The sequence below is a fragment of the Kryptolebias marmoratus genome, linkage group LG19, assembly GCF_001649575.2.
Source record: "Kryptolebias marmoratus isolate JLee-2015 linkage group LG19, ASM164957v2, whole genome shotgun sequence".
NCBI lineage: Eukaryota > Metazoa > Chordata > Actinopteri > Cyprinodontiformes > Rivulidae > Kryptolebias > Kryptolebias marmoratus.
Window position 1 is genome coordinate 990,541 of NC_051448.1, and position 14,046 is coordinate 1,004,586.

Below are 14,046 nucleotides of genomic sequence, written 5' to 3' on the forward strand. Positions count from 1 at the left end.
CTCTGGCGAGGACTGTTGTGGACCTAGGCAGGGACTCAGGCAGGGACTCAGGCAGGGACTCAGGCAGGGACTCAGGCAGGGACCCAGGCGAGGACTCCAGCGAGGACGCGGCGGGTGATATGCGTTCCTGCAGAACAGGAACTTAGAAGAACTTTTCTTCTAAGTTCACACGTTTCTAACCTCCACATTTTTCCCGTTTTCCAATTTGTCTCCTGGCAGCGACGTCACTGGGGGACATTTGTCAAATTCCTCAACAGTCCCGGGGGACGAGAGGGGCGGGCGGGGGAGGACATTAAATATTTTAGATGTCCTCACAGGTGCTCCTCCACACCTGGAGACAGATCTGTGAGACCTCTGCAGAGGAAGAAAAAGTAAAAAACACTGAATGATGCCTAAAGTGAAGCTGTGAGTCCAGATGAGTCCATGTGTCCACCATGTGGCCACCATGTCCATCTGGTTTCTGTTGGCTCTGCAGGCTGGAGGTTGACCTTTGACCCTGTCCAAGTGCGCCCTGCTGCTTTTGATGGTTTACTTCCTGCAAATATTAAGGGTTAAAAAGAATGATAATAAATTAGGGTAGTAGTCAGTTTACCTATAAGTAGGTGTTGAAATATAAAGAACAGATTGTTACAAACTGGAAACTGTTTATTTTGTTTCAGAACAGTTGTAAAAATGTTAGGAGTTGGATACGGCGCCCCCTGTCACCGGGGGGGGGGGGCGGGGTCACAGCACTCTGAGGCTGTAAAGACATGAGTCAGCATTTTTCTACGTTTTGTCCTTCAGCTGTTGTTTTGCTTCCTTTAGCTTTCAGCTAATGTTCTTTTAGCTGTAAAAGCTCTGTTTCAGCTTCTTCAGCTCGCAGCGTTCTCACGGCTTTGTTGTTGTCGTCTCTTCATAAAATATAATTTCTGTTTTTCTCGACCTCCTGATCTTTAAATTTGTGGGAAAAACGGAGACAGAATCAGCTTCAGCGTCATGGGAAGATTTGACCTGAGCTCCAGCAGCCAAAAACCACAACAAGCTGAAATCTCAACGGCTGAACCACAATTTAAAGGTTGAACGTAAACATCATATGTTGAAACAGTTTTTTATTTAATAAAAACCAGGAGAATCCACTTGAGTGTGTGTTTTTATTCCCTTTAAGCTGTTATTCTAATCTAAAGTCATTCGGTGATGATAAACACTCACATCAGATAAAACAGCCGAGGAAATCTTGGAAATGTTTGATGTTTTTTTTACAGCCGAGACGACAAAATAAACCTGTGTGGCCCGTTTCAGGCTGTTCGAGGCGGCAGAGTTAAAAGATTAACTGAAGTGTTTTAGTTTCCTAACCCGACACACGAACCACCGCCTGTGTGCAGAAATCATTTAAACGATTTCTAAAAAACATTATTTCTGGGCAAAATCAACAGTAACCCCCCCAAAGGATGGATTATAATCCACCAACACGTCAGAGATCCTGGAAGGAGAAATCATGTTTAATGTTCTGGTTTTTAATGTTTAATTAAAATACTTGAATTAACTCGTCTAAAAGAGCCGAAACGTCATTTAGGCTGAGCCGACCAACCAGTTTTAAAAGACAAGCCTACAGTAATTCCTTCTGAGCTATAAGTTAATTAAATTTATTCGTCTCTGAGTCGTGAACTCTGACACCACGTCGACTCCAGGTGGAAATCTGTGTTCGCTCCTTCAACCCTAACTCAGGAGGATATGTCCTCCATTTATTATTTCAGTCCCAAATGTGTCGTTTTCAGCTTCCCTACATCTTCAGCAGATACTTCTGCATATTTGTTTTGGTCCAACCTGCTGAGGTCATCTGGAACAAAGTTCAGCAACAAAACTGACAGAAACCACTAAAAGCAGCTGAATGTTTCCCTCGTTTGATACCTTCTTCAGGGGAAGTAGTCTAACCATGGTCAGGATCTGTGGTAAACCATCACTGGGAGATTATCGGGACAATCCAAACATCTGGGAGGCAGGTTCTGTGGTCTCCAGGACTCCTCAGAGGCTTCTGGTTGGGTTTCCCCAAAACGCTCTTTAGAAGATCTCATAAAACCCCGAAAAAGAGCCCAGCGTCCTAAAACTCAAACATTTCTGTTTCGACCACAAAAGATAAAACAAGCAGAGTCCAGGTTTTCTACAAGGAAATAAAGCTAATTATCCTTCGTTTTTGAGAGAATTAAATCAAATTAAATGTTGAGAAAATGAAGGTAATCTCTGCAGGTTTAAATCAAAATAAAATCAAATTATTTTCTGTTCCAGTCTGTCACCAGAAACCTCCCTGCTGCCAGGTATTTACACCTGTATGTACATCTGGTGTGTACTGAGTACTTACTTGGTACTTATCCCATAACTAAGTACTACCAGCTAAATATAAACTGAGTAAATACTCAGTTTATACCAAGCAACTGCCCTCTAAGAACCTGGTATGTACTCAGAAAGTACTCCAGTGCCCAGTAAAAACTCTATAAGTATCTATTTTGTACCTGTATAAATACTCTGTAAATACCAGGTAAGTACCAGGTAAATACCAGGCTGTTACACGTATTACTACCTGTAAAGACTGTAGAAATATCCCCACTGTTTTATGTAGAAGATGAGTTAAAAAGAGCCTCACTTCCTGTTTGGAGAGAAAACTCTGAGCTCAGAGACAATGGAAGTCAATGAGAGTTTGGGTGTGTGACCTCTGACCTCTGTGAGGAACCCATCAGTCCTCCAGCAGAGACACTCTGGGTGGAAGGAGACAGAGACAGAGGACAGATTGTTGGACATATTAGCTCATTCTGAGGTGAAACCTGTAAAAATCTGAACCTGTGATTGTGTCAGAACTGTTCAGAACCATTAAAGTCCAACTTTCTGTGACCCGTTTAAACCTTTAATTCCTGCATGAAATGAAGCAGGTGAGATGCATTCCTTGAAGGAATGTCGGGGCTTAATGTCCGCAGTATATTTTCTGCCTAATGTGTGGAGTGAAGCTGAGCAGGGATGTTTCCAGATGTGAGCAGCTGTAATTTATGGCTCTGTGAAGGTGTCTGATTGCAGGAGCTGCTTCCTCCTCCCCTCAGTCTGTTTTCATGCAGCAGCTGGGCTCCAAGCCCTCACTCTATCCTCCACATCTGGACGGAGCAGAACCTCTGAAGCCCTCTGGATCTGATGGGACTGAGCTGCTTTAGGTGCTGATTGGAAACATTTAAACACTTCCCGTCAGCAGGAGATTAAGCTGTTTGGGTTGTTTTTTCAGCATGGATATGACTTACCTTTGGCTCCTCACCACCACTCTGATGTTGCTCCAGCAGTTTGAAGGTGAGGCTGATTTCATCTTTTCTTTCCTCCGAGCTTCAGTTTGTCTAAATGTGACAGAAACAGCCGAGGTTTCTGCAGGACGGAGGAAGTTCTGACCTCTGCTCTGAGTTTCCACATCATCTGCTGCAGATTTGATCTTTTTGAATGTTGTTTTCTCATTTAAAGTTTCTTCTGTACATCCTTTACAGTCTAACTCCTTCTGCAGACTTTGTGCTGCTTTAGCTGTTTATGAATCCAAACGTTCAGCTCATCCAGCAGACGGCTGGTTTTTGTGACTTTTTCAAAGTATTTAACTTTGTTCACAAATGTTTTCCTGTTGAGATCTCTTCAGTTCCTTCAGAAACATTGTTCTCTGTGAAACCTGCTTCAGCTGCTGCCTCTGGTTTTATCTTCTTTAGCTACTTTTAGCTGCTGTTTTGCTGATGAGCTCCTATTCGGCTTATTTTAGCTGTAATAATTCATTCTTCAGCTCTCAGCGTTCGTGCTGTTTTCACTAAAAAACAATTTCTCTGGTTTAAAATTAATTCAGGTTTTTCTTGTTGTTTTTTTAGTGACAGAAATGTTCTCCCTGATCTCTGGTTCTTTAAGGTTCTGATCCAGATGTTTTCTCCTGTCAGGACAAGTCATCTCTCCTTTCATAAATCACCATGAAATCATGTTGTATAATAAGAGTCATTAAGGGTCAGATTTGCCCAGGATCAGTTTCTTTATTTAATCAAACATATGATTTATAAATGTTTTATTTCTCGGCTCATTCTGACTTCTGGTTCCACACAGAACTGAACTCTAAGGGGCAGAAAAAGATCCTTCAAGAAACACGTTTTTTCAAATCTTTCTGCATTTGCTCCCAAGTTCTTTAAGATTGTCGTAAAGTGCATCACAGAAAGTCTGCAGGTCTGCAGGAATCTGACCTGCTGCCACACCTGTACCTGCAGGTTCCTATGTGCCCCGACCTGAAGAACAACGATCACTGACAGATCTGTGAGAACATGTCAGGAAACAAAGGAGAACATCGTCGTTCAACACTAACAAACATTGAAGGTCAGAGAATAAAACTCCAACATTCATCAGTTTTCTTCCCTGAAGCTCAACTGAAGGCTTTTATTTTGTAATGATAGACGATGAAAAAAATGGCCGACGTTTTGCAGCATAAACTGTAAAAGAAGAGTAAAGGATGCTGAAGCTGCTGCCAGAGGTTCATATGGTTACCATGGTAACCTCACATCTGTCAGGGACTGGGTTCAGAGCTCAGTTTTCTCTTCTCAAACTGATCCTTCTTTAAAGGACGGATGAGTTATAAAATGCTGTGATTTGTTATAAAACATGAACATCTGAGCGTTGTGGGTTGGATAGAGTTGATCACTATTCTCTTTGCATCAGACAGGTTCAGTGTAAACCATCACAGTTGGTTTCTTCCAGAGGATCAGATGTTAGGATGTCTGTAAACTGTCAGATTTCTGCTTTCATGGACACAGAAACCTGCAGCAGATAAACCTGAACTCTGTGTGAGCAGCTGCTGGTAGGAAGCTGGGAAGTGGATCTGTTGTTCAATGAACGTGGTGCAGTTTGACTCTGTGGTGGTTTCTGAATGTTGCTGATCGGTTCTCTGAGTCCGGAGGTTAGAGCTGGTCTCTGCAGCAGGTCTGTCGGTGGTTGACTGCCCTCTTAGAGGACTGAGACTTTACTCCGTGCTGGAGATGTTTAGACCTCCACACCTCCCAGGAGACGTTTACCTTGGCTGTCGGCACCATTTAATTCCTCCAAAATAACCTGAGTTAAGTAAACATCAACTCCTGACAGCACTCTCAGACTCAACTGGGCTTTTTATTTTAAAACTGCAGTTTTGTTCAGTGAGTTTACTCATGCGGATAAATGTGAAGAAATCTTCTGGATTCTGGAAGGTTTGGACCTGCAGACGGACTCCTGAGGGTCCAAACAGCCGACCAGCACCTGAAATGAGACAGGAAGTCCTTCAAGGGGAGCACATCGCCCACCAAGGCGCATGCCAAAGTTTTAAATAAAAATATGTTCCTCAGTTTGTTAGTGCTTGGAGGACTTTCTGAGAATGACTCTCAGCTTCTACCATGTCCGATTTGAGCTCGATATCTGTAAACCTGTCTGAGCTGAAGCCGTTTGTGTGTTGGCTAACGTTGATTAGCTGCGGCTGATGGTGAATCCTGTGAAACCAAACAGACGCTCTCATGAGTCTGACTTCGGTTTGGCTGACCCCAGACGAAGCAGGAGTCTGAACGGGACTTGGCCTTGGGGCTTAACCACATTTTGTTTTTGTTCTGCAGACATACGTGTAAACGAACAGCAACATTTGCACAGATTCTTACACAGAGTTTATGGAGACAGGGGCTCTGAAACCACAAAGCACTAAACCAAATTATAGGAGAGGAAGTCGGGACTGAATCTGTGCCAAAAGTGGAAAAAGTTGTTTGCATCCATGAAACATGATTCATGGCCTGAAGCAGGGAAACAATGAAGAACCACCTTTCAGCATGGAGTCTGATGTCAGGTCTTCTTTGTCTGAAGGCAGCCTGGCTCAGGTCCAGGTCCAGGTTTGTGTTTTGACTTGTGCTCAGAAAGTGGAAACGAGGCTGCAGATGTGGCAACAGAGATGAATAATAACTGTTTCACTTTGCACATTTGGAGCTGAAATGTTACAACCAAGAGAACATCTCAGGTTTCCTCAGATCTCTCTGAAGATCAGAACTTTAAATTATCTCAAATTATCTCAAAGTGAGCTTTGAATAACTTAAAATGAACATAAATGTGGTTTTCCTCCCTCTGGCATTGAGCAGCAGAGCATGAACAGCCCGCTGATGTATCAGAAGATGTGTAAAAAATAAAAAGGAGATCTGTTGTGTTTTGACTCTGAAACTTCTTACAGTTTGATCTGACAGATATGCCCACAAACAGAGTTTAGCTGGTGCTTCTTTATGTGATGCAGAATGAAATAATGTGTCCAGATTCTTGGCACTCAGCCGAGCTCCTTGGACTCCATCAGGGCTGCTGGAGATGCAAGGTGCAGTGGTACGGAGGAGGGGGTCAGGTCTGGAACCCTCAGGATCTCAGCTCTGCTGTTTGCAGATGATGTGGTTCTGTTGGTTTCATCAAACTCTTACCTTCAGTGTTCAGTGGAGATGTTCACAGAGTCTGAGGTCATGGTTCCCAACCAGAAGAAGAAAAAGGTGGAGTGCTCCTTCGGGGTTGGAGGTGAGTTTCTGCTTCAAGCAGAGAAGTTCAGGGAGGACGGAGCAGGAGCTGGACCAACGGATCAGAGCCTCGTCTGCAGTAACAAGGGCGCAGGTCCAGTCTGTCCTGGTGAAGAAGGAGCAACGCTCTGAATTTACTGGTCCATCTACGTTCCAACCCTCACCTATGGTCATAAGATTTCAGGTCAGAAAGAACCAGATCCTGGATCCAAACAGCTAAAATGAACTTCCTCTGTAGGAAGGAGTAGAGCTGCTGCTCCTCCTCGTAGAAAGGAGACAGCTGAGGTGGTTATGAAGCCTCCACCTCCCTTTGGAGGTTTCTGGATCACGGAGAGGAGACCCAGAAGTCTATGGATAGATGGATGGATGGATGGATGGATGGATGGATGGATGGATGGATGGATGGAAAGTAGTAATTAACAGAAGCTGCTCCTCCTCGTAGAAAGGAGACAGCTGAGATGGAAAGTAGTAAATAACAGAAGCGGTGGAGGCGTTTTATGACTGTAAGACATTTTTCTGCCACAGGATCGAATCAGAAACTTGTTTTATTTGTTTCTGTGAAACATTCTGAGCCTGAAGCGTCTCAGAAGCTGCTGCTTGTTTAACCTGAAACATTGAAACCATCACAGGAAATTGGCTGAGGGGTTATCAGATGACTGTGGACAGAAAGCATGACGTCTCCATTCAGAGAGGATTAAAACCTGTCCGACTGTCTGTAGTGTTGGACAGGACACCTCCGTTTGGTTTGCTTTGGAAAGGTCCACTGCCAACCATCTGGGAGGTCTGAAGGAACCTCGGATAACGAGTCTCTGTTTTCTCTGAAATCTTGTATCCAAAGTGTGACCAATCCGAGAAATTCCTGACTGACTCCTGCTTCCAGTCATTAGAGATGAATGAAAGCAGGAAAATCTCAGCAACTTAAACTTCTTATCAGTGACTCTTATTCAGGTGTTTTTCTCCCGTTCTTCAGGTGTTTTTCTCCCGTTCCTGCTGCAGTTTGGCATCTTATTCAAACAGTAAAACGATCTGAGACGCAGCTCAGGAAGCCTGGGTCGCACCTAAAGCTTGTAATGATCCGTGTTATCAGGGATGGGCTCATTCCAGGAATGTTTTTATTATTCTTACATGACAGACATCTTGTAAGAATATTTAGATCAATAATTAATAACCTGAACCCCTTTCTTTAAGCTTTAAACAAACCTAAACTGATAAAGACTTTAAACCAACATCATGATATGTGTGACCCGCGGGTCGTCAGCAGAACAGGAGCTTGATTATTCTTTCATTATCTTCTGTTTAGTGAAACATAAATAAACCAAAGCTGCACCAGCTAAATACTGCCTCATGAAGCAGTTAATACTTTGGTTTTCTAAAATCTAATTAAACTCACTGAATACTTGAAGATTTTATCTATTTAAGAGGCCACAACTACCAGGTTAATATCTAACATTCATCATATTCAGTACAGGGTCTGGTTTGGACCCTCAGGTTCTCCTCTCTGCTGTTTGCAGATGTTGTGGTTCTGTTGGTTTCTTTAGGCCATGACCTTCAGCGTGACCTTCAGCGGTCCACAGCTAAAATGATCCCTGATCTGCGACTGTTGGAGACACCAAACATGAAGGAATTCAGTGGGATCTCCCTGAACTGGTCCTTGAGTCTGGTCACCAGCAGCTGCAGGACAGTGAGATACTTGAGATCTTTAATCCACCCCTGAAGACCTGGCCATGACCTGCAGATAATCAGGTTTTGGTTGTTTGTGGCAGCATCTGTATCCAAAGGGGTCTCTCCATCAGCTGGCTCCACTCGCCTCTCAGTCCTCTACGGTTTGTTCTTCTTACCACGATGGGAACACCTCAGGATCTCCGAGGTCCTAACTACCACCTCACCCTGACTCCAGCTTTAAATACACTCCTGCTTGTCTTTAAATGTTGGTGAAAACTCATTAATTATTGCTAAAAATAAAAGAAAAAGAGTTTTGAAAGTGACTGAAGTGTTTCTTATTTTAACTGTGGTCCAACTAATAACTTCCTTGGAAGCTTTCCATGAACAACAACCTCAGATATTTGATTTTCTGCGAGGCAGGAGCATAAAGCTGAGCCCTCCACCATTTATGGAGAGTTAGAGGTGTTATTTTGTTCCCTGAGAGTCGTGTAAAACCCTCTTTAGATGCCCAAACATTCCTGTGTGCACTGTAAGCAACATCAAAGCCCGTCTGTGGGTTCTGCCTGCTTTATTGGCTCAGGATGCTGCTTTTAATGCACTCCTGTGTGTCAGTTCAGGTGTCAGCTGGCTTAGTTATCTCTTCATGCTCGGGTCTTTATTCAGCCTGAGAGCAGCTACAAGCACAAAACTCCAAAAACACAGGAAGCAGTCGCTGTTTCTCCCTTCAGTCTTTGAGTCTTTGAGTCTGGGAAAAGGTAAAAAAGTGTCTGTAAAGATAGCTGACAGTGAATCACTTTCATATGATTCTCAGTTTCTCTTGATGATTGTTTTTTCTGCTGGGAGGAGCTTAAGCGGCTGCAGCCCAGCAGAGAGGGAGGGGGAGGGGCCAAAATATTCTATTCATTTAGGACCACCTTCTGTTAAAGCTTTACAGTTTAAATTATCCATAATTTGTTGTCAAAGTACTTTTTCATGAGAAAACCTCTGCATGAAAATAATTACTTAAATAAAAAAAAACTTAAATTGTTTTTATTAAACTAAAATTAACATCTGTTTACTTTCCCAGTTATAACAGAATAAAACTGTTATTTAACAGATGATAATTCATAAATAATCATCTGTGTTTCCCAGCTTCTGTTATGAGTCCCGTGGTGCAGGAGGGCCCCGTGGTGGAGGAGGGTCCCGTGGTGGAGGAGGGCCCCGTGGTGGAGGAGGGCCCCCTCGTGCAGCTCCCCCCCACAGCCCACCGGCGGGAGAAACGCTGCTCCTGTGAGAACCAGAAAGACAAGGAGTGTATTTTCTTCTGTCACATCGGCATCGTCTGGGTCAACACCCCGAGGTGAGCGAGGAGGACAAGAATAATAAATATTAAAGAGTTTGTTTTGCAGAGATGGAGCTCTGCGCTAAAAGGTGCTGCTGAGATGTTTTTAAAGTTTAACAAACTGTACGCACAATTACTCATCAATATTTGACTTCTAAACTCACATTAAACTCAGGTTTCTTAAAAACCAAACAGAATATTTATCAGAACTGACTACTTATTTAATTAAAATGATCTTTAGATGACATTAATGTCGTTTTCTTAGATCTGGAAAAGGTTTTTATTCCAGTTAATCATGAGATGCTCTTATACAAACTTTAAAAGTTAAATATCTTTAAAAAGTTAGAGACTTCTTCTGTTTATATTTAAAAAATAGAAAACAGTATGTCAAAGTTAACGAGATGAAATCAACTTTTAAAAATCATAAAAATGGGCGTTCCACAAGGCTCCATCTTTGGACCATCGTTCTTCTGCTGGAAAAATAAACATTTAACTGAAAGTTATAAAGATGCTGTTAAGTTTTAAATCAAAAAACAATTAAATATCACTATTGTAAAATATAGAAAAAGCCTGTTTTATGCTAATTTTCTGTATAAAAGTATTTAGTGAGAAAAGGGATTTTAATGTCCAGCAACAAGGAGAGAAGTTCCACCGGTGAGGTTTAAAACATGATTTCTCTCTGTAGAATGATGGACTCCATGATGTTTGGGCCCAAATGTCGTGTTAGAAGAACAGATTTACTGAATTTCTAAGTAAAAATTCACATATTTCCTCAGTTTTGTGTCTCTAACTGGATGTTTTAATGAACCGTCTGGAGCTCAGATTTCCAGAAACACTCAAACAGAGTTGGGCAGAAATCTTCAGTCCATTTGGACATATTTTAAATTTTCCTGGACTCAGATAAGAAATCCTGCTCACAATTACCAGAAATTAACTTCATTTTAGTTCAGTGTGCACAAGCGATGAGTGAGCAGTTAGATGTGGTGGAGGTAATAAGACAGCAGAACGGTAATTTCTCTCCGTGTGTAGAAAATAACCTGTTTAACCCTTTATTGACAAGCCACCGAGGAAAACCTCAGGAGTTTAAAGTCATTATGGTCGGACCCTGAAGGGCCCACACCAGGCTGATAATTAAAACTCTGACAGAATGAAAATAAGATTCATTTTAACTTTAGTTGTTTTAAAGTTCCTGCTTTTAGTTTTTCATATTTGTCTCCAAATCAGCAGCGGTTTTAAAAAAAGGAAAAGTTCTGTAATTCTTCCTGGAGATGATGCTGAAGTTCAGAGCTCTGTCAGCCTTTCAGAGTCATGTTTCAATTTCTAATTAAGTTGAGGTTTTTAGTAAAAGAGGTCTCAAACCAAAATAGGTTCCAGAGAAAATCCAAAAACAGCTTCAGCAGCGCTGCGACCACCTCAGATTGTTAGTTTAGTTTAAACTTAGTTTCCTGCCTTCATCATAAAGAGGCTTTAAACGGCAGTCGATGCGCCCACCGCCACTAAACGCTGCGGGCTGCAGGGGAGGCGTTCAGGAAAACAGCAGTTGGTCCTTCTCCAGGAGAAAACAGATCAGGTTAGAACGAATAAACTCAAGCTCCCAGCTGGGTTTTACTAAACCTGATGAGTAAGAAGAAAGGACCAGACTGGAATCGTTTTTGTTTAAATCAAACTACGGAGTTAAAGGTTGTTCTGGCGTGAAGTTATTCCTGATTTTTGAGCTGCATGTCAGCGTGTCTGACAGGAAGGACATGTTGGGACGTTATTGTCTCCCAGTCCTGCAGAAATGTAAAAAGGAGACGAGGCTCTGACAGAACTCCTACATTCAGTCCACTCCGCTGCAGATCTTTGTCCCTTAATCAAACCCTGGAGCTCTAAGACCTGCAGAAGTGTTCGGACCGGTCCGTCCAGGATCTGATTCGTCCCTGGGACCCAGGAAGGAGGTGGTGTCTGAGGACAGGGAGTAAATGATGTTCTGGATGTGAGCGAACAGAGGAGGGCTGCCTGTGTTTTATCTCCAGCTGTGATCCGATCCAGATGTGCTGCAGTTTCACTGAGAAAACACCTCATGAAACTTTCCCGTTTCAAGATGAACGACTTGTTGAGACTCGCGCTGCAGTCACTTCCTGCCGCGGCCCCGTTAATCTGTCAGCGACCCATCAGGGCACTTGACCTTTGACCTGCGGCCCAGCAGAGGGCCGTCACCGCCATCGCTCCGGCACCACGAGGATCCAACAACCAACAGAACCGGATCGCCTGAGTCGAGTTCACCATGTGGCTGCTGGTTCTGCAGGCTGATGATGGAGAACTGGGTCATCACCTCCAGAGCCTCAGAACCTCCAGAACCTCCAGAACCTCCAGAACCTCAGAACCTCCAGACCCTCCAGAACCTCCAGAACCTCAGAACCTCCGAACCTCCAGAACCTCCAGAACTTTCAGAACCTCAGAACCTCCAGAACCTCAGACCCTGACTTTACGCTGAGTCATCATTACTGGTTTCCTGTTTTTAGGCTGCAGCTACTGAAGCAGATTTTAAGGACAGAGCAGCTGGAACCTTTAGACTTTTTTAAATGTTTAACTTTATTTACAAGTTTTTTCTCATCGAAATGAATGAAAAAAACTGTTCTTTAAAATTTACTTAATTTCCTTTTTTTTTAGCTGTTAGCAACTGTTTTGTTAAATAATGGCAATGTGTGTGTGTGTGTGTGTGTCTGTGTGTGTGTGTCTGTGTGTGTGTGTGTGTGCCTCTGTGTGTGTGTGGGTGTGCCTGTGTGTGTGTCTGTGTGTGTCTGTGTGTGTGTGTGTGCCTGTGTGTGTGTGTGTGTGTGTGTGTGTTTTCCAGCCATGTGGTTCCTTACGGGTTCGGACCTGTTCGGCTCAGGAGGGATCTGCAGCGCTGCTTCTGCACCGACTCACAGGACACCAAGTGTCTGAGCTTCTGCTCCGACCACACACACACACCGTGAGTGTGCGCACACACACACACACACACACACACACACACACACACACACACACACACACACGTTGACTTAAACACACACTGCACTCAGAACTCATCTGCTGTTTTTCCTCAGAGAGACGAGTGAGATGGACAACCTGAAGATGTACAGAGATGCATTCTGGGAAAAAAGGAGCAGACACGCTCTGAGACAGCAGACCTGAGGAAGAGAGGGTGCACCAGTTATAACAGCGGTTATAACCAGTTATTACCAGTTATAACAGCGGTTATAACCAGTTATCACCAGTTATAATAGCAGTTATAACAGCAGTAATAACAGCAGTTGTAACCAGTTATAACCAGCTATAACTGGTTATTACCAGTTAGAACAGTGGTTATAACCAGTTACAACTGGTTATTACCACTGTTCTTATTACCAGTTATAGCACAAGTAATAACCAATTAAAACAGCAGTTATAACCAGTTATAGCAGCAGTTATAACCAGTTATAGCAGCAGTTATAACCAGTTATAGCAGCAGTTATAACCAGTTATAGCTGCAGCTCCTCAGCCTTTCATGTATGTCAAACACCACATGTTGGACTCTGTTGGACTCTGATGGACTCTGTTGGACTCTGTTGGACCAGGCGTCTGTCTGACATGAACAGTTTGGACCTGAGATCTGATCAGCTGATCAGCTGAAGCTCAGGTCATGAACTCAATCTGTGACCTTTGAACTCTGAACAGTTTTAATGTTAGGAAACCCTCCCACCTGTAAATCTTTTATCAGAGTTTAAAGGTTTTAAAATAAAATGTTCACTGAAAAAAAACAACATTTCTGATCAAAGATCCAACAGGAGAGAAACTCTAAGAACCACGAGGACTTCCTGTGAAAGTACGGTGCAGCAGAAGGGACAAAACGCTGACAGATTAAAGAGCTCTGTTTCTCATGTTCGGTTCAGAATTTAAATGTTTTAAAATGTGAAAATCTTCACAAGTTCATTTAACACAAGATCTTCACATTTAAACTTCAGGTTTTTCTTTAAGAGTTTCTTTCATCATAAACACTTAGAAATTTTTAAATAACTTTATCCTGATACAATGACTTCTCTTCCCCAAATTTAGTTTGCTGAAATAAATGTTAAAAGTATTTTAAAACATTTAAGTTTTCTTCCTGAACATGTTTCTGTTTCTGTTTGAGCTGAATTCAGTGTTTTCTGGTCTGAACGTCTGATTTTACAGAATAACTTCCTGTTAACAGTCTAAGATCTGTAAAATGTGCTCCTGAAACATTAATTACTCGTGATGATCAATCAGATTTTGAACTGTGAGGTTTTTCTGTCAGAGCTGCAGAGTCAGGGTGTGAATATTAATATTAATAATAATAATAATAATATATCTGTCTGTAAAAGAAGCAGGATATTTTGTGTATTTTCTGATGAATGCATGCATCAACAGCTGTCTGGATGTTTTTATTTGTTGTCTTCCTCCAACATGTTAAAGTGTCTCTGAGATGAACACAGACTGTAAAATAAAGTATTTATTTCACCTTTAACCTAAACCTAAAATATTATTGAGTTTAAGGAAACTGTTACTTTTTGCATT

General features: G+C 42.4%; 1 protein-coding gene across 2 annotated transcripts; it reads left to right on the top strand.

Moving 5' to 3' along the window:
• Positions 1 to 3,084: 3,084 nt before the first annotated feature.
• On the top strand, positions 3,085 to 13,996 carry si:ch211-202p1.5 (uncharacterized protein LOC103909337 homolog). 2 transcript variants are annotated; one of them, XM_017423655.3, is made up of 5 exons: positions 3,085 to 3,173; positions 3,242 to 3,303; positions 9,318 to 9,525; positions 12,344 to 12,463; positions 12,579 to 13,996. In XM_017423655.3, exons 1-5 carry the CDS (start codon positions 3,154 to 3,156, stop codon positions 12,664 to 12,666), a joined length of 498 nt encoding a protein of 165 aa, XP_017279144.1. In that variant the 5' UTR covers positions 3,085 to 3,153; the 3' UTR covers positions 12,667 to 13,996. The 2 variants fall into 2 exon arrangements, with proteins under 2 accessions (XP_017279144.1, XP_017279145.1); XM_017423656.3 differs by adding an exon at positions 4,239 to 4,344 and having other exon boundaries at positions 3,115 to 3,303.
• Positions 13,997 to 14,046: the final 50 nt, after the last annotated feature.